Genomic DNA, 21,359 nt, shown 5'->3' on the forward strand with positions numbered 1-21,359 from the left:
CATCTTATAGGAAATCACTGCCTACTGTGTTGTGAACCACATCAGTGAAGCCAGGCGCAACATCCATCAAAGATTAAAAGAGCAGAAAACGAACACTGCTGTGACCAAACACTTGAAATCATGTGCCGACTGCCACAAACAATTAGAATTCAGCAGGGGTATTCTCAGGCATTCACAAATCATGACCGCAGGAGACCTCAGGAAATGGGGCCACGATTAACCCATCCTGCTGTCCCCAGCCGTAACAACGGGCTGTTATAGGGAAGAAGCTGCAAGCTTTCTCATCATGAAAAAGACTCATTTTCCTAAAACCTTGCCTTCTGATCAGGATTTGAAGAATAGTTTGTTATACACAGAAACCTACAGTTAGAGAGCAGGAAATCCATGCTTAATTCTTTTTTTTTTTTTTTTTTTTTTTGAGCAGGGCAGAGATATCTGGGTTAGGGTTCTCATTCAGCAGCAAGGGGAACAGTTCAAAGGCTGCAGACTTGGGGTCTCCAAGGAAGGCAGATCCTCTTGTCCCTCTGCCCCCGTGTCTAGTGCACACCTCAATGCATCTTTGCGGAGCACCAGTAGGCTCCCAAGTACTCAACCTATCTTGTCATCATGCAGCAAGCAGATCAACACAGGAAGACAGACCGGACATGACACTTGCTGATTCTGGGTGGTGGGTAAAGGAAGATGGAAAGCCTTTCTGAACACCACAGCATGTTGAAAACATGGTACAAACAGTAGGATAAAATTCTGGATTCAAATAATATTATATTGGATGCTCAGAAAAAGGACAAAACCAAGCTACCCGGGGTATTACATCCATGGACAAGAAATGTGGAAAGGCTTCTCCTCTTTTTTTTTTTTTTAAACTCCTTTTTACTTAAAAATGGGCCAGTTGTACTTAGTTCTATATTCTCAAATTTGCTGCAAGACTCCCTAAGATAGCCTGAGAGCTGAAATGGAAATTTTCCCACCTGTCATTTAAAAGAGACAGATCCAGATTTTCATAGAACAAGGAAAAAAAAAAAAGAAAAGAAAAAAAAAGAACAACCAAACAAAAAAAACAAAGAGCTGGAAGGTCTAGCTCTGCTGGCTAGCACAGCCCCATTGCTTCTCAAGAGTGCCTGCGCTGGCTCTTTACCTGAATACCACAAGCCCCCATCCAACCACTGCTCCCCACAGCCCCATTACAACCTCATTCATGTAGCCCCCCCTGCAATGCCTCAGTAGCTGCAGCTAGCTGCAGAGCTGGGAAAGACAGGAGCTAGCACAGGAAGGAGTTTTGATCATTCTTCAGAAGCTTTATCTTTTTTCACTGTAAATTTAGGCTTCCCAATATTCTTACATGCAGGCACACTGGCTGGCAATACCTTGACATGCTGCCTGACTCCAGCTCAAGCTGAGAGTGCCCGATATCTTAAAGTCCTGCCCTGCACATTTTGAGAGGGCTCTGAGGGCTGGGTGGGCTCAAAAGCAACTACCAACACTGATGTCAGTGCAAAATTTGCTACTGCATGGAACCAACCCGCTGTTTACAATGGCAGTTGCTCGAAGAAATGATTGAATGCTAAGGAGAAATATATACAGGGATGTAAGAAAAGAATAATCAGATGCAGTAATTGGCTGTACTGTAAAGGAAAATGAACAGGCTTCAACATGCCTGCTATACTGTAAAACATTTGGGCAAGTACAGGGTGGCCTGTTTTGAGAACTGCCAATAAACACATTCCATGAGTCTACAAAAACTAGAAGCTGACTAACTGGCAGATAGTTATAGTTTTAAAGAATTTGCAATTTATGGAGACAGCTACTGTTTAGAGCTATTACTCCTACAACTCATTTATTCGTTGTCTAGGAAAGCACTGATTTTCCATGTGTTCTTTCTGTTCTTTGAACACCTGCTCACTGGCATGTCGGGAACCCAGATCATTTACAGCCCATGAAGAGTAACAGGTCCTCCCAGGTTAGTCCTTCATAAGCCACAGGGGTGATATGAGACACGCTCGTCCTCATCGAGGAAATAGCATGGTACATTTCCAAGTCCTTGAGAGAAGGCACCAAGACCCCATTAATTTACTCTCAGCTCCTACACTGCACACCACTGCAGCTCATTCAGAACACTGGCAACAGAGGCAGAGCCTGGGACTAGGGCCAAAAATATAGGAGTTGTCTAAAATCAGAATAGACTAGAAAGGTAACTGACTTTGATTATGGTTCTCTAATGAAATCTTACTGGCTTAGCTGCTTACCTGTAGATGTCTTCAAAAGCACCTTCTGAGTTATTGATTAGAGCCTGTTAGCTCATCAGCTTCACGAGATGGGAGAGAGACACCGAAGTCCTCCAACATGTGCTATTGTTGCAGAAGGGTGACAAAGGAACGAACACCTTGGCACCCATACCTCCAATTCCTGAACAAACCTGATAACCACACTGACTGACAGAATCTCACAGGCCATTTGGCCAAGAGGTACCTCTTCAGACTCTCTTGAACCTGAGATCCCAACATAATACAGACTCCAATGTGCAGGCCAGTGACATTTAAAGATCATTTAAATGATCTTTAAGATAGTTTTTTATTCTTAAAGAATTATGCAGTACGTTCTTAATTCAATTGGGCAGTTGAAAAAAACTACTGCATTACAGAGAGGGAGTTAAAAGAAGAAAGTGAACACTTACGCACACACTCTTCCCTAGCTGAGCAGAAGGAAAACAGAGCAAATCTTCCGTGTAGGATCTGGAGTGTAAACCAGCTTCCTATTCAAGTCAATTAAAAGATATAAGCAATTTATAAACTCTCACGTCTATGCTCTCTGGACTTAACAAGTGAAGACCCGTTAAGACAGAAGAGTCTGTCTTCTGAATAAATCTATGTTCCCCATATTTGGGACGTAGGCTTTGTCTGTTAAAGCTGTAAAAAGTAGCCACAAAGCTGTGGTACATAAGCAACTGATAAACTTCCAGGCTACTAAGATACAGTATTTTGTTTGAAGACAGCCTCAGATTAGAACCTCATTTTACATCATTTTCCCCAGTACAGTGTCCAAACCAGTTATTGTTAAGCTATTCAGACAGTGCATACTCATATAATCTCATCTCCAATGACACAGCCAGGTATGAACAACTCTGCAACAGATGATCACATTTCTGCTCTTACTACACTCTGTCCAAAGTGATTGCAATAGATTTAGGAAAGCGCTTAGAATGCAAACAAATATATTAAAGAGATAGACTACGTATTTTCAGTTTTTCCAAACTGTTTAGCAAAAGCCTGATTTGCAGTCTATTGGGATTTTTCTTCCCATCATAATTTTAGCATCAAAACAAAAAAAAAAAAAAGAAAAAAAAAGGAAAGTGGGGCATTGTAGTTTATTCCTTTTCAGTGTCTGAGTCTCAGATGGATTAAGCTTTTTAAAGTTCCACTAGTCCCCCAGCAGTCTGTAAATACAAACACTTATTTGTACATTTACAACCTTTTTTCCTCTCTCAAACACACATTTTCATCAATCATAGGCAACACAATTAATATTATATGCTCTCCTGCCCTAAGCCACGTATATCCTTACTCGCAATCTATCTATTCCATGGTGTATGAGGGATCCACCACTGTTTCAGGAATATTTCCAGGTTTATGGAAAGATACAAAAAGACTGTACTGCTGTTCTGAAAAATGTCACCTTCTGCCTGTACCACCAGCTCTCTGCAACAAACTAAGTCAACAAATCCACCTAGTTATTGCTCAAGTCTCTAGAGAGAAAACATGATCTAAGCCTATAAAATCACAAAAAGCATAGAGAAAATCAATAGGGATTTTTTCAGCATTTCTCAAAGTATGCTTTGTGGGGGAACATTATGCATTATTGTTGGGCAGATGAGAAAGGTTTTTTCACACACCGTGCAGTCTAACTGCACAACTCACTGCCACAAGATATGGATGCCTCAAATGCATGATTAAAAAAAAAAAAAAAACAGCTAAACCAAACAACTATTTGACAAATCCAGGGAAGAAAAATAATAATCAAGGACTATCAAACCTACAGCTCCTCCTCAGTTGTTCCTTCCCAAGCACTCAGAAAATATAACGGGAAAGCAGTTAGCATGTTTCTCCTGTTCTTTCATCCCACTCCTAAGCATGCTTTACTGACCACAAAGACAAAATACTGGGCTGTAGACATTTGGTCTACACCAAGCAAGGTCATTCCTATACAAGTATCTGCCCCATCCCAGTTGAGGCTAGGCTTAATTTTCCTTCAGAGGCAAGCCAGTCTGCGGCAACAGCGCAGAACTACTGAAGTTCAGAAGCTTTGTTCCATGCTAAGGATTTCTTATATGCTGCTGTTAAAGTAATGGAAAGACCGTATAAACTAGACAGCATGAGGAAAACTCCCAGTACAATGTGCCTCTCCCTACATCTGCCTCAGGCTTTTAAAACTCATTTCCATAGTAATTTCCTTCTCAACTTGACATTGCTTTACTCCTAGTTCAATGAATACCTCCCCTGTTTAGTGAAATTCCTGCTAGGATACAGGATGTGAAGGCTTAATACAGTTTGCATTCAAATTACGTTTCTATGCCTTCTTCAGGTTACATAGTTTTAAATTCCAAAGTACTGGTCAACACCTTAAAGAAAAACAAAATCACTGAGGCAAAAGCCCACTTCCTGGAATACAGCATGAATTCTCAATTAGATTATAACTTAACCTGAGCCCACGCACATTAAGAGAGTAAGCAAGGAGCTTTCCATGCTCTGCACAAGAACTAATCTGAACTGCTCTCCTTGAGAGCAGACTGCTGAAACCCAGCCATGCCAACTTGTGAATTCAAAAACCAGCATCATTCAGATGGCACTGAATGCATCAGGATGTATACAGATTCTTGCAGCCAACCCCATGACCTATTACCTTACAAGACAGTATAGCTCGCAGTGGTGGACAGGGAAGTAATCCCACAAAATTTCAACCTAAATAAGTTAGACTTGCTCTGATCTCCCACAGATACTGCACTTCTGCTTCAGACCTCACAAACTTCTTTCTTTTAGGACAGAATTATTTGTTGCTGAACAAGCTTAAGGACAGAGAAAAGCTTGCAAAAACTAAGGAAGTCAAAAAATATCTGGCAGGAGAAAAATCCAAGTACCTGTTAAGGCATTAGCAATAAGATGGAGACCAGGGGCTGCAAAGGACATGACCTGGAGCCCACGCACCTCCTGTTCAGGAGTCCCACAGGTACCCGTTGTTCACTGCTCCACTTTGCCACCTCTCAGGCAGTTCCTGGCCTGCAGCTCTGAGACCCCTCAGACGCCCCCAGAACTCGTACAGAATGGGCAGGATAGAGTCTGTCTCACAGCAAAAACTGTGCCAGCATAGGCTCTGGCTTCAGCACACAACAGACCATAGTCACGCTGTTCTATATACACTTGAAGTTGTTTAGAGACCAGAAACATCCAAATCTTAAAAGATGACAAAATATTTGCGACTGTCTGACAGTGCTGGGGCAAAAAAGGCAAAAGGTTATCAATGTTAGCACTTTAGCTAGAAACAAAGAATAGGAAGAATAAACTTAAAGCTCACTTCCAGTCTAACAGTGATCTATAAATGGTCTCTAAACAAAAAATAGGCACTGAAATAGCTGCACATCCACACGTTGTGAAAGTTAGGATGCAGTTCAAAATGCAGGACTTAGCCGCTTACTGCCATCAGAAAGGCTAGCCTCCCTTTTCTCTAGCTGTAGAGTTTTGCTCCCTTTCTGTCTGCTATAGTATTCACTTGATTCCTAGAAGGGGTGATTCAGGTCACTACACCAGTAGAAAAATAGCCCAGCCAGGAAATAACAAGCGAATACAAAGATAAGAAAAAAAAAAAAAAAAAGACACCCTTCTATCAAAAGATCATTTTGATTAGAAATTGGGTTTTGGACTAAGCACAACTTTTTGAGAGTGTCTATTTTCTGCAGAACACTTTAGGTTTGTCAAAAATGAAGACCATCTTCAAATGACAGAAACTCAAAGAAAATGAAGAAATTAAGCCCAGAGGAGATGGAATTGTGTGCTGTTCTGCCCTATGCTTCTATTAAAATTTTCTTCTTCTTGTCTCCTAGAGCTGAAAAGGTCTCCAGATTGTGAAGGCTGCTACAGCCAAGCACAGGCATGAGCAGAACTACACAGAAAATCTAAGGGGGATTGACACTCTAAACAAAACTACAGGGGGCTTCATTAGGAACACCACTATCAACATCTCTCATCTTTTGAGACATCTCATTCCATTTTCTGTGGAGGCTACTTCTGTGAAAGACAGAAGTTCTTTAGCGATACGAAATATATATGTAATTTCCCTGCAAAATAGCAGGCATGTTTGTCCTGAACTTGACAGGTTCCTGAAGAGTGACAAGGCTTACAAACATGTAGCATACAAGGATGCACTGGTTTGATGGCCACTGCTGTCACTGTTAGCTGTGACTACAGGGCACAGGGAACGTGTCCTAAGTATACTTGAACTCACAGTTATGCCCATGTGTGACAGTGTTCAGCAGGAAGCACGGTTGCAATGCAACCCATTTATAAGTGTCATAAGGCAACATTCCTCCTCCACAGGGGCATTGGGAGTGCAGCGCCTTTTTGCCATGGCAGGTTCAGTGACAGCGTAAGTCTCCTACCTGGAGAAGCTGATCTGTCTTTAGCTGCCGTTATTTATGCCACCTCCCGTTCTGTCATAGATAAACAAGGATATGTGAAGAACCTGGAAGTTAAAGTAACAGGACTTCTTAATAAAAACAGTTTTTTTCCTCCTATTAAATCTGCCATAGACTCAGAACAAGATGTGGTAATGGAAGAACACAGAAAGGTCAGGTGTTTTTCTTTAAACACTTTTGCGGCTAGAATAGCTTGCAAAATGGTCTTAACTTAAGCATGACACACAAAATGTGTCCAGGATCTCGCCTCAGATTGACTAGCATTAGATTCTTCCTAAGAAGGGGCAAAAAGTGAACAAAGAAAGAAATTATGAGTGTTTTGTTAGTGGAGTGCCTGCCCTTAAATAAAGTCCTTCTTGAACACCAACAGTTGGAAACTGATCTCTGGGCTCAGGGTCCCCAAATTAAACTATATAATTAACAAATGAGTACACGTACTTTTTTGGAATAGAGTTTGTAATTCTGCAAGTACTTAAGTTATGAAATAAGGGGGAACTAAAAAGTGCATACTACTACTTCTTTAGAGCTGCAGACAGCAGCAAAACGCTGGAAAGGCTGTGTAGGGGCATTTGTAAGTTCATCCCTGGGGCTGATCTAGGCACCTGGGATAATGACATTTGAAATGCAACAATAGCTAGTGGTGTGACTAGAAATATGCCAAGGAAAAGCACTTAAAGCCCCACCCCATGCTACTAAAATGAGCAGGGCTGTTCCTTGACTTTGTTACAACACTGTAGCTGAGCTATATGTCTAAGGTTATATTCCTGTTAGAACACGATCAAGGTCCCAGCCATACTGCATATTTTAATCATGCTGTAATTGCACCAGGGGACAACAGCAGGATAACCAGGTCCTAAGATACTGACATATTTGAGGTGGAGTCAGAGAGAGCAAGAGAATATCCAGAAGTAGAAAAGACAGCATAGATGAAGTGCCTTAGGGGAAAAGACTCATGTCTGCCAGAAAGTCAGAATAAGATGGGGCTTGGATAGAAATCCCACGATAGATTTACTGGCGCAGCAGTTTCATAGGTATACTTGCAGGTATAAATTCATTAAGACTCGCTCTGGTTAAAAATCAACCAGTGTGCCTTGCAGTGGAAGCAAAAGAAGTATGCCACGTAATAAGAACAGAGAACTAAAGAGACTTCTCCAAGCCTGTATCAGAAACCTCTTGGTTTTCTTTACTACAGTATTGCTCTGGAGAAACCCCCATTCCGATAGCTGGCTACTCCCTTAACAGCACTGAATCACCCACTTTATCTTGCCTTTACCCAAAAGACTGTTCCTAGCATACTATGGTACTACTCACTCCTCTCCCTGGAACTTTCTACAAAAAAAAACACATTGCTGCAGAAGGAAGTTAAGTCAAGTAATACAGCTGTGCTTAAAAAGGAAAATCTGTGTGTGTGCGTGCAGAGGGGAGGATACAGAGATAAAGATACATATCATGCAGGCTAACAAGGCACCCCTTTAGAATCAGGGGAAATTCTTCAGAAGTTGGATCAGGCCAAACGTGCTTGCTTTTATGGTGCTAAGAGTTTGGCAGGTATCTTCATTTGCTGTCACCTCTGTTGACCAGATACCTATTCATTAACTGCTCTTCTTTATTTATGTATTTATCCTCACTCTAATAGCCAAAGGTTCTATCATTTACCAGGTTGAGATAAAAGCCAGATTTCAGGGTTCAATAAGAATAATAAATAGAGCTAATACATGACCAAACTGCAGCGTTGAGAATTATCTCCAAGTTTCAAAATATACAAAGCATCAAATAGGAAGGAGTAACAGCATCTCATTTGCCTTCAGACAGCTTTTAATGTAGTACACATACTATGCTGCTAAACAAAGAAATAAATCCAAGTAGTAATTTTATTTTTTGATGTTAAATGTGCAAAAATGCACATAAGGGATGCAGGGTGACAAAGTATGTGTCAACAGGAACTTTAGCGTAGCCATGGTCCAGAAGAAAAGGCTGACTTCGGAAGCCCAAGACTCCCAAAAGCTAGAGAGCATCCTAATCGGAGGCTTCTTCCTAATATACAATGTCACTTCTACTCTTCCTCTACAAGTCCATTATCAACCACGCTGTGAGACTGAACGCTGGCCTAAGGGCCTTCTTAGCACTCTCACTCAGTCCAGCCATTCTTATGGTGTTATTTATCTGGATTTTAAAATATGAAAAAAATCCTCACTCCACTGAACTTGCCTTCACAAGACTACAAAGCAAAGAATCATGTTCTCAGAGAATTTCGGTCACTTGACGTATTGGGTTCACATTTTACAAGGAATACCAGAAGCAATGAAGTTACCTACAACGTCAGAAGAGTTACCTAGAGTTTGTGCACACTGTAAGAAACCTATGAGATGCAGTGAAACCCCAAAGGAACTTCTGGTCATTCCTTTGCTTGATCGGCCACAAACTCAACTGAAAACCAGGAATCCTAAGGGTACTGCCACAGAGAAGTAAGCTGCAGGCAGAGCATCTTGTAAGGTATCTAGTCTGAGTGGGAGAAAGGGATTGCTCCATGCCTGAAACGCATCCAAGCAGAGTCAGCTTTTGCACCCTAAATCTGAAGGCCTTTCAGAGCAGGTGTCTTTCAGATTGTTCATGTCCAAAGATGTGCCAAAGCTCCTTCCTCAGCTGTCCATGTCAAAGTAGGGTAGTGTCTCTCTCTGCGTTGGACAGAGTTAAAAAAAAAATCATATCAGATAAACCCAAATTTCAGACAAGCTTCAGACCTAAGCTTGTCTGAATGAGCCAGGTCTCTTTGGCAAGTAAAAATTGGGCTGGGTGTCTTGCAACAACACCCCTTCTTGAAACAATCTGCTACTTCCAGAAGTTTCATCCATTCCTGCACAACATGAGATTGGTTATCTTAGAGGAGATAAAATAAGCACCTGAGAAAATCCAGAAACCAAAAGCAGAGCATATTACTAAAAGTGAAGGGCTACCATGCTATATAGCAGAATCCCCCATTGCAATATTGGGTAGGTAACAGAAAGACAATTCTCCTTAAAGTTAGGCAGAAGAAAAAAAAAAATCCTGCCTGTGGCCAGAGCTGCATCTACGATGTGTTGGTTGGAGCAGTCTGTAGCCACCTCTATCTTGAATGCTGAGGTGTGGCTCATGTAGCTAGCACGCCCTAACATGCAATGCACATCTAGATTTGAGTGAGCTCTTATCAGATCAAAATGGAGTGCTGCTTGCTGGGACCCGTAGTCTCTGAGGGCTGTATCTCCTTATAAGAAGACAGAGGGCCACAGGGCACGTCACAGACCTCCACAGATTGCATGTGGCCCTCCCACGGTTAGTTTGCAACATGACACACTGCCAAGAGAGAGATCAGATTGGAAATCTGGCTGCCAAGGCAACAAAAACTGAAAAATCTTATGAAGACAGATTTCTCAGCTTAGAAAAGCAGAGGAAGAAAACACCTGAGATACGCAAGTCCTCCAGCAGGTACACTGCATACTTGTTGCTTTTTCCCTCTACATACTAACAAACCAATAGCCATGTATTTTAAATCGGCATTAACAGAAAAAAGAAAAAAAAAAGCGGGGGGAAATACCTTTTCGTTTCCCTCTCAAAAAAACAAACAAACAAGTTGTTAATAGCCATCTGGTCATCTCCTTTCACAACAACAGTTTATTACAACCAGTCCAGAACACGGAAGACTGTTATCAACCAGTCTTCTAGGTTGTATTTGCATCTCAACTATTGCCTCTCCAAGTAAGGAGGTCCATCACTTCAGCAGAACAACTTGCAGAATTAAGTTTGTTCTTTGCCGTGCTTTTATTTTCCAGGCAAATTTCTGAAGAGTTAAACCACACTTTACATGGATAGCATGACAGCTTTCGGGATACATTACTTGAGATGGTGTGGGGCTTTATACTTGTTTTGTGAACAAGAAAACTGAAATACCTAGGGAAAGCTTGGTTTGAAGCAATCCCTGTTTAATGCTTAAATGCTTTTTCCCTTTAAAATGCAAAATTTGGTAACTGTTCCTCCTGTTACTTACTTCAAAAAGAAATGACTTTCCCCAGTATATCTGGCGTTAATGCAACTCTTGAACCATGTCACATTCAAAAATCAAAAGTTTGCAAACTGAAAATAGAGAGGGTTTTTCCATGTATTTTTCATTCCCGCCTTTCCCTTTAGTTCACCTCCTGGTCTTTTCAGTTTCCCCACTTCTCCTGCCTGTGCATTCACAAAGCTTTAGAACTAGAAGAGACCACTCAGAGTAAGTTGGTCTGCCTGCATCTGTAATACAGGCCACAGTATTTTAGTCTTCACTTGCCCTTTTCCTTCTCTCTATCGTGACTGTCATCCACAGCTGCTTTTCTGCTCAGATTGACTCATCACCTCAAAGGATGAATTTCCATTTGGCTAACAAATTCCACTCTCAGAAAAACTCTGCACCAAAACAACGAAAGGAAAATTGACAGCTTCTTTTTAAAAATATTTTGACATATTATAAGAAAGTAACATCCATAAAACATGATAAAAATACTGTGGTATAACACAGGTCATCATAATCATCAGCATGGCCAATGATTCTACAATGCCACTTAGACCAAAAAGAAAAACATATTAAAAAGGTTTTAACCACTCCAGGATAACTGCAAAGATAAGTGCAAGTGTCTCTCATATATATGTATGTATGTATGTATATATAAAGGATCAAAAATCACAAGCACTGTTCTTATCACTTTAGGGCTTTATTCCACATGCATACAGTTCCCAATCAACTTTATGAGTTGCATCCATTTACGACTATGACAGTCCCATTAATAGACACCTCTGATTTGAGTAAAATCTCTATTAATACTTAATAATCAAAGCTGAGCAAGAAGAGAAAAACCTGTGTAGAGGAGCCCACCACACAGTTAAATGGGAATAGACGTATACAGCATATGTGATTTTTTGCCCCAATTTCTAAGATTAGAAATTATAAAACAAACAACTAGCATATGCTCCTAGTTAAACTGTGGTGGGCTATCCTAGTTGGCATCTGTTATTCCAGCATTGCACAAGGGTGAGGAATTAAGTTGTATTTGTCAGGTTCCTGACATCAATAAAAATGTAAAGGTGCTGTTCAGAACTATTGTGCATTCTGACTTTGCCAAATCGAGTCTCAAAAAAAATAAAATAAAAATAAAATAAAACAACACAGAAGAACAACAGGAATAGAGCCATTCGGAAACTATTTTTTCCAAGAAGCTGGTTAAGGGTATGAGTCACAAAAACACTGACTAGTATCTTCATTTACCTCTCTTACTCCAGGAGCTCTTTGTTACATATCCAAACCAGGGACCAGCAGCCATGAGAACTTGCTGGCTCTCTCCCTACATGATCTCATTTCTGGGCCAGAAGGTACAGCTAAGCAACAGCAGATGGCCATTGGAGGCTATCCAGACATACAGTGAGGTAGCTTCACCCAATCCCCAACAAGCAATCTAGCATTTGCTCTAGAGAAGGGGAAGGCAGAAACAAGAGGGATGAATGCTGGAACAGAGGACTACAAGAAAGGTCCATCAGCCCACATCAAAAAAAGACTACCTTCACCTATTATATTAGTCATACTAACTTAATTTCAGTCATAAAACTAACAAGTTTCAAGCTACTCACCACTAAATCACATCACTCAGCAAACAGCAGCTGATTACAAACATCAGATAGTTCAAAATAATTTCCTTCCTATTGAAATACACCTGGACTGCGCTTTGCATCTACATTTTACACTGTTCAGGTGACACAAAAGTGTCACTCACTATACTGCAATGTTAGTTTATACCAACTTTTTACAAGGCTCAAAACATTACAATCTAAAAATTATATTTTATGTGCACATGATTACAGTGCTCTCAAATCTTTGTTGAGCTGTTGTCACTACTAATGAGATGTGGAAAACCTTGCAAATGTTTTTACTGCTGTGCAGTACCACAGCTCCACCAAGGATGTGAAATGCCTATGCTGACCAACACGTCAGAGGAAGTCTCAGTAGAGCGCATGCGCTGAGCAGGAATTCAGTCAGAACAGCGCAAAAGAGCAAGAGCTCTTTTCTAGTGCTCTGTATGCACCCTCTTACACAGCACAACATCCCTCAGCATCACAATTACATAAGGTTTACAGCTTGGAGGAAAGATAAATGACACGCAAAACTGTTTTCAGCATTTGAGTTAATTCACCTAAGGCTATCTCAAGTGTGCTTGTGATACTCTGCAGCTATTTTGTGACTGCAGTGCACACAGACTTCCTAGAAAAGAACTTTCTAATGGAAGAGACTATAAATACTTTCTAATTCAACCTTTTTCTGTACTAAATTCCTTCTGGAACTGAAACCCTGACTCAGAATATCCATATAAGAACAGAAAGTGTGGTTATGCACCTAATACTTTACAAGTATTAAGGCCAGTAAGGTTGTTTTCTCTAAGCCAGCATTAAAAATTCAGTATTCAACATTGCACACAGTTAACCAGTAGAATATAAGACAGAACAATTATTTTTAAAAGCGCTGGACAAACACAGTGCCTTGTTTTGCAAAAGAATGTTATAAAGATACCTTTCTGTACAACACTATAAATCCAGTACCAGATCCATTAAATCTTTTTCAAAGTCCCACAATTTGTACTTTTAACAAACACTAACTGAATTTCTTTTAAAATACTACAATTGTTTATCTATTAAGATCGACAATTGCAAAAACTAAAATGAACACTAGCAAATGCCTGAAAAATGAAGATTGATTAGATGGCTATTGATAAAGATTACCAATGTGGAAATCTCAAGTTACCTTGTATCTTTATATACTCATTTCTAACAGCTCTCTTTGGATTATTGGCTTTCATTCTTCCTATTTCATACAGCATTTCATTATTTTCCCCACTATGCTTTTTCCACTGAAGATGGTGAGCTATGTACCCAAAACACCATCCCAGCATTAGGTCTCCTGCCATATATACATGTAAAGAAAATCCAGAATGCCAGGAGAGCTCCCAGCAGCAATGTCCTCCCAGAGAGCACTTCCAGGGCTCTCCCTGCAGGGAATACATGATGCCCTCCTGGAAGAGCAAAAAGGTAACAGGCACCGCTGTATGTTTGTTCTATGAGCGGAATCTATAATTACTGCTTTTAAACCATGGAGACTAACATGATATTTTTACAAGGAGTCCTGGGAATTTTAAGAACTGCTTTTATTTTTTATTTATGTGCAGAGGAAGAGGGGTGTGTGGATTCATTTCTTTCAGTTCACAAGTGCCAGATCCTACTGGAAAAGGAGGACAAAAGCAAGAGAATTAGAACTCCTTTATATACCCTATATATATACACCTTTATATATTCCGATAGACTTATCTAAACACTTTATATATTCCCATAGACTTATCAGTACAGAAACAGAAGGGTAACCCTGTCTTGGGTTTGTTCCCACCCCCACTCCTTTCTAGGGGGGTCTAGACAAACGCATCTCAGAGCCCAAATGCACCAGATCTAGTGGGGTCTAGACAAATGCATCTCAGAGCCCAAATGTGCTGCTCAACAGATCACACAGCACCTTGCACACAGTGAGCCCATGAACTGGCCCCTTGCTACAGGCCATCAGGCACCAATAAGATACCTGGAACTTTTGGTACAGAAGAGCATTGCGTGACAAGCAGGAAGCCTGAAAACCAGCAGGGCAGCAGCCCCCCATAACAGATGAAAGCAGGGCTGATGACAACTGCCAGATTTGTTGCAAACTGTAAAACTCTGGCACAAGAGTCAATTGCACATCTAACACTCAATGTGTGAGGCTTGGTAAATCTTGTCATGACTGCTAATACTTCACTAAGGAAAAACAACAACAAAAAAGATTAGTGGTAAGACTAAACTCCGCAGAATTTCCATAAAAAAATTACAGGCGGTGAAGCCACCACATTCATTGCAGCAGGCAGATGTTTTGTTAAACATCTGTAAAATACATGCTTTTGTCTATTGGCAAGTCTGGATGTCAGACCAGGCTCATGCCCAAAAGCAATGGTCAGTTAGCATCCACCCCAGAAGCCACTCCCGTATTGGAAAGGGTTAAAAAAAAGAAATGTACCTTCACTCAGGAAGTTTAGAGAAGTGGGAGAAGGGTATTGGAAACTCAAGTGAAAGCTCCTATTTTGTAGACTATGTATTATTTGTATGTATATTCAGGAGCTGCACTCCTATGCATTATGGATGAAAATATCCCGTATGTGAGCTTGGGAACTGAACACTCAAACTGGGATGCAGAACTGCATTTTGGTGGTCCTTGCAGTTCACACTGAGAAAGATCAAAACCTAACCCTACAGAAAACAACCAGTACATCTGAAAACACCTAACAAGCTGGATTTACTTTTGTGCTACAGATCATCCAACCCTTTTCAGCCTCATCCTTCTCGGAATTACCAGAGAACAATATAAACAGTTATTTAAAGAGGCTAAAAGCATGTGAAAAGCCTCTCTCTAAAAATGCTTCTGCTCTGATACTACAGATTGCTAATGCTGCTTGCTTTTAACAGCGCTTCACTAGGCAGTTTCATCATGGTTCCTGATAATGAAGTTCTTCATCTGTCATTATCGGGGTCCTGTTCATTTCAGCTATAATCTAGGTGAAGGTAGACTTCAACCCAAAAATGACTTAAAAAAAAAAAAAAGCTCTTGAATTTCAGACATCCTTGAAAAATAAACAAACAGGATTCAGTCAACATTTTTCTCACTGTGACAGAACCCCTTCTGCTCATTCAGACACTTTTGCTAACATCTGCATAGCAAGCTCACCCGAACAAAATAAGATCTCAGCACAGCTATTGAAGGGTTGAGGATACTGTATGAGAATGAGTGTCCTGGAATTTGCCAGCTGTAAACCCTGTATTCCTTTTCTTGCAGTGAATGTTAAAGGAGGCAGCAGCTAGTTTATAATCTGCTCAGCTATTTCTGCTATGCAGGTCAGCTAGTCAATATGAATCATCTTCTGACAGGCAAGTTATGCAGTTTCCAAAAAAAAAAGCAGCAGGCTAGTTTACAGTAAAAGAGTAGGTCTTGTTTTAGGTAAGGGCCATCACATACGCAAATATATCTAGGAGTAACTAACGAACAACAAAAAATATAACTTGTGTCTCAGATAACTTCCTTGCTGTCAGGAATAAATGGGAAGCAAGTGGGATTCAGTAACATGCAACACAGCTAGTGATTACTGATACAGTAAAGCAGTCGATGGAGTCTGGTTCTGGGAAGCTTTAAGAGGAAGACTACTGCAGAAGAAAATGGCTACACCATTAGACATGAGCCAGATCACCTGACCAAAGCCTACTCTGCATGACAGCCATGTAAACTGTGATGCTGTTTGCACTAACTTGTGACTGTCCCCAGGACGGGGAAGATGGCATAAGCCAGGAACTCCCTCCTTCAATCCCTCATCAGTATCTTAATGCCCTTTACAAAGACAGGGTATGTTCAAACTGCTGCACTACAGCTCTCCCCTCAGAAGCCGCAGGCAAGCAGGCAGAGGTGAAGTAGCCCTGCTCTACAAGATATCAAATCAACTCCTTGTCAATCTCTCAGAATGCAATAGATAAAATGGCCCAAAACATTCTCCCTACTTCTTTCCGTTCCTGATATTTTATACAATCCTGTTACTGCACTGACATACTCTCTAAGCTTCATCTTTTTATCGTTAAAATGTTTTGCTCTGGGTTTTGAAAGCCCAAGCAAGGGCAGGTCATAGCAAAACCAGCTGCCATTAAAATGATGTTTTCTGTAACTCTTTTTTTAGACTTGCTCTGGTACCTGAAAATCAAATGTGACTTTCATTTTTCTTGTTTCACCTCCACTAGCAAAGGTCTTAAAGGCCGAATTATGCCTTCAGTTACACATTTACAGCTCTACATACTTGATACCTTCTCCCTGCCCCTGCAAAATAAAACATGTAAAAGCTCAGTGCAGCTAAAAGAATTAGCACTGCGTAGCAAGCTTTTCTTTATTACTTTCTCGGGGAATAGACAAAACTGGCAGCTAGCATATTTTAACTAAGTTTATTAATAGATCATTTACTAATTTTGCTGTGACTCAAGCTAAATTCTATGGTCAGTGATTACGTTTCCACAATTCAGATTTCCTATACATGGTCTTGTGATTGCTACACATAGATGCCTGTGAAGGATCAATTTTGCTTAGCTGTTATCGTCTACACTTCTGCCTCTGCAGCACCAACTTGAGCCTTTTGTCTCTGAATCAATTTCCCTGTAGAGGCCTTAGTTCTCACACAAAGAAGAAGTGGGACTGAAGTGGATGCACATTGACTTCCTTAGGATCTACTGAAAATACTGAAAATAACTTAATCTTCATCTCCAGACAGGGATATCCTCATTGAAGAATTCCTCTCCTAGAGCCTCTTGCAGTAGGTTTCAGAAGAAAGAGTAACTGCACATATCTGCTATTTGATATGAGGGCATTCGATGAGCTACAAACCAGCAACACAGTTAATCAAAGGGAATTCCTCTGGATACAATGAAGTGTACTCTAAAGCCATCAAAGCAAGAGAATTCAGAGTAAAAACAGAGATGCTTTTCCCACCCTAAACATGAGAAAGCATCTCAGCCCATTTCTGTTGCACAGATGAAGTCAAGCCAATGGGATATAGGGAAAATAATTTCAGATCAGGATATATATATTTATTGTAAAACATGTTCCAAGTTAAAGCTTGTTCTTTTTTCATAATACAGTGTTACTAAGATAACCTAAAACCAAGAAAAAACAAGAGACCTCCTAGCAATACTCATTTAGCAGAACACCTGTGAAAAACATTTTAGAAAGAGCCTATGAAAGGTTTCTAGCAATTCTCTTAAGTTAACAGGGAAAATACTCCAGCACAGTATTAAATGTATCCCCTTCAGTAAGAAACATCATATGCATGGCATTTTAAAAACATATGAATTCAAACTGCATAGCTATTTCTTCTAAAAATAAACCTTCAATCACAGTTATTTGCTGAAGTAATACCTCTGCTAACTGTTAAACCATTTTGAATCATTACTATAGCTGAAGATTGGCTGACCTTTGCTAAAATTAATAAGCATGAATGCTATTTTGCAAAGAGCATTAGTGCTGTGGCATGTTGACTGAGAATATCAAAGATAGATCTTTGCCAGATGTTCAGACATAGAAGAATCACCAAAATATTTTTAAACCATAGCAATAAAATACAGTAAGGTGTACCTTATAAAACTATTGGGATGTAATCCCAAGGAGGAACACTACTCTGGACTGCTGTGGGAATTGGGTTAGACATTTGATGCTCTGAAAGGCAAAAATAATTAAAATACTTTCTCTGATCACTTGCTAAGACATCTTTGCATAAGTTACAATTTAACATAATTGTTATTTTCAAGTCTTATTTGTACATTAGTAGTGACAGTGGGGCTAAGTGAAATATCCTTTCAGGAGAAACAGTCCTGTGGAAAACACTAAGAAAAAAGAGATTGGAAGGCAGTATTGATGGATTTTCTCCAACTCTCCTTTACAAATTTCACTGGACAATGTAAACTGCAATTTCTTAAAGGTTTATAACTAAACTTGAAGAACTCACCACAGAACCAACACGAAACACTAATAATATTAAAATTGTCCATTATACATCAAAAACTTCACATATCTACTTCAAAGCATCAATTTCAACTTTGCAAGAAATAATTCTAAATTTTTCCCTAACTCAAACAAGTAAACAATTTAAGTAACTTTGAACCCTATTTTCCAATTTATATTTAAAAATGCTTGAAGTTACATTTCAGATTTTTTCCCAAAACCACCAGAGGTATGCTCTGTTTAAAGATGGAAATTAGCACCATTATGGGTGCTGACTACATTATGGGAATTATGGGAATTCCAAACATTATTGGAAATCATTCCAAAAATTATTGGAAATCATTCCAAATCAAGAACTTTAAAGGAATATTTAATGGGGTAAAACACAATAAAATACAAATAACTGACTGGGACTGGAATACTCTACAAGTTGTATGTAGTTCACATGTTTTCCTCTGCATTATCAGATTTTTCTAGATAGTGCTAGATCTGTGAAAAAAAATTAACGCTTTCACTAAAAGCACAGAAGATAACATTAAAAGTCCAGGAACAGCTAAAAGAAACATAGGGAAACATTTAAATACTTATTTTCTCATCAGGTACATTATTCTTTAAATCTAAGTGATGGTGATTGTTTTTTGGGAGAGCAAGAAAGTGACAAAATTTTTTTTCCTTATAGCAGTTAACACTAACTCAACCCATTTTTTTCATTACAAGTTGCCATAAGCACCATCAAAAACTTCTGAGTTCTGCTTTAAGATAGCTCTCTGCAATGAAGATCCCTCTCATCTTAACTCCCAGGACAAAATCCTGGCCTCAGTGAACTCTGTGGCAAAACTGCCACTAGTGCAGGAAGGTGAGCAGTTCTCTCCAAGATGCCCATGGGAGGCTCTTTGAGGCCAGTTACCTCTGCACCAGCTCCACTTGGAAATGTTCTTTCTTGAGCAACGCTAGCCCCAGCCAGTACTCACTTCTCTGTGGGACTGAAATACTTTAGCTATTAAAACTGTTTCTGCTGAGTTAGTCCTCGTAACAATGCATTTGTCAATGATGCATATGCACCTAATCTGTTCAGATTGCACTGATAGCTTTACTTACCAGTGCCTAGCACCCGGAGCCCAGGATGACACTGAACATCTCCATAACACCTGTCATTCAAAGTTTTTCCTTCATCTAAGCAGATGTTTTCCCTGCAAACAAGTGCCCGCTCTTGTGTGGTCTATACTCTTTCAACTGCACTTCAGAGTCAAACAGAAGTGGGTTCTCTCACTTTCCATATATATAATCCCACCTTCCCCAGTCCTGGGGTGAGACATTCATATTGCTGCACGTTACCTTTCTGTTTGCCTGCAGATCTCAGCCACATTAGACCATGGCCAGCTGTCCAGTACTGCATGGAAGGTGTGTCCTCAGCTGGGTTGGGGGGGAGTTCCATACTCTATTCTGATGGAAGAGAGCACTCAGCTCCTCCAGGATTCAAGGATTCACCTGCACAAACAAGAATGTTTCCATTTGTGAAAAGCTCCTTAAAAAGGAAAGAGCCTTTCCTACAATTGACCCCAATTGTTCCGAAGTCCCTTCAATGCTGGGATGTTGGGACATCTTAGAAGTTAAGGAGAGTGTACAGACAATACTTTCTGCCTTCATCTGTTAACCATTTATGACCAGACCTTTCCCTGAGACAATGACTTCATGCTTGGAAGAATATGCTTATAGTTGAGTAATTTTATAGAAATAAAGGCAGAATCAGTTTTGTTTTGTTTTAATGTCAAAATACAACAAAAACAGTGTTGACTATTAACTTTCATGTCAGTATTTCAACTGAGGAAAATAAAACCTAACACGTTTGTCAAGGAATAATATAGCCAGTGGTTTAAAACAGTTTAAAACAATTGGCCTGCAAGATAGTCAGCCCAAGCAAATATTTTCTTCCGAGCTGAAATAAAGACTTTCCAATTTCATTTATATATTTTACGTATTCAGAAACAGACTCAACTAAAGAACAGCAGTTAGTTGCTTTCCTTTTTTCTTTTCTTTTTTTTCTATGCGTTCTAGCCAACAGATTCACAAAGGATTTAAGAAGATTTTTTAAAAACAAGCAAGAGTCATGAGGTCACAGATACCAAGTTGTCCTCTTATTGTAAAAATGTAAATGCTACTGGTTTACAGTATAGTCTTTATATTTATTGTTACAGGACAATCAGCTACAGGGCCCTCTAGTATTTTAGAGCAAAAGCACATGAAATTTTTAGCAGCCATTCTCTGGAGGGAAATTTCAAGGTGACTAGAACAGTCCTTCATATGGATAAAAACACGCTTATAATTAAAACACACTTCTTATATGATCATTTTGCATTTCTCATTCATGTTAGCAGACTGCAAAAAAGTTATGGACACTTGAAAAGACAAAACTGTAATGGATGTTATTTTAATTTTGTATTATAAAGAAGCAAGCTTTATAATCCTGTTTAGAACTAAAATGTTACTTGAAAATAAACTAAAATTCTACTTGAACTGAAATACTTCTTGAAAGTCTGAGAGGCTATGGGGAGCTATTCATTAGTAAGATAGTAAAACAGCACACAAAGTTCACAAATTATTCCTGGACTTCACAGCAGCACTTGAAGACTATCACACAAAATGCAACAAATGAGGTTACACAAGAATTTGAGACGTGAGGAGGTCTCGGATTAAAAGGGTAAGGGCAAGCTCAGAAACATGGAATGTCACGTTAAAGTCAGCCATCTAGAGTTTTCAGTCCTTTCTGTAGCAGCTTGTGACTGTGACCCTGCTCTTGGTGCAGTTGGTATTTGCAACCAGTATTTTAACTTTGGAGTCTGCCTGTCTAAGTACACTCAGGCAGCCGCTAACAGGAGTCAGCTGGAGACAGCTGCTTTCCCTCAGCTGATAACCAGCTCTCCAGGTTCAGTCTCCCCACTGCAGAAACACAGAAGACACACTTCCACCCCACATTGCCTGCATCCATGCAGAGCAGCGGCAGACCCTCAACAGAGTTCTGCACAACTTCTATTTCCTCTGCATGAAGTTCACCAGGCCTTGCCCAGTCTCGTCCTTGAGCCTACCACCACA

The 21,359-nt window shown here is 39.9% G+C and overlaps 2 protein-coding genes across 7 annotated transcripts in view; one reads left to right on the plus strand and one right to left on the minus strand.

Moving 5' to 3' along the window:
* ALS2 (alsin Rho guanine nucleotide exchange factor ALS2) overlaps positions 1–21,359 on the minus strand; it is a 223,933-nt gene that overhangs the window by 178,961 nt on the left and 23,613 nt on the right. For all 6 annotated transcript variants that reach the window (XM_080600322.1, XM_080600321.1, XM_080600319.1 and 3 more), the window contains one exon: positions 19,605–19,757. The gene's annotated coding sequence lies outside the window, so the exon portion shown is untranslated. The remainder of the gene's footprint in view (positions 1–19,604; positions 19,758–21,359) is intronic.
* Positions 6,905–21,359, plus strand: part of LOC308198298 (uncharacterized protein) — a 49,726-nt gene continuing 35,271 nt past the window's right edge. The window contains exon 1 of the mRNA XM_080600532.1: positions 6,905–10,141. Within this exon, the coding sequence (XP_080456658.1) occupies positions 10,002–10,141 (140 nt within the window). The 5' untranslated portion in view covers positions 6,905–10,001. The remainder of the gene's footprint in view (positions 10,142–21,359) is intronic.

This window comes from Anser brachyrhynchus (assembly GCF_964034855.1).
Source record: "Anser brachyrhynchus genome assembly, chromosome: 7".
Lineage (NCBI taxonomy): Eukaryota > Metazoa > Chordata > Aves > Anseriformes > Anatidae > Anser > Anser brachyrhynchus.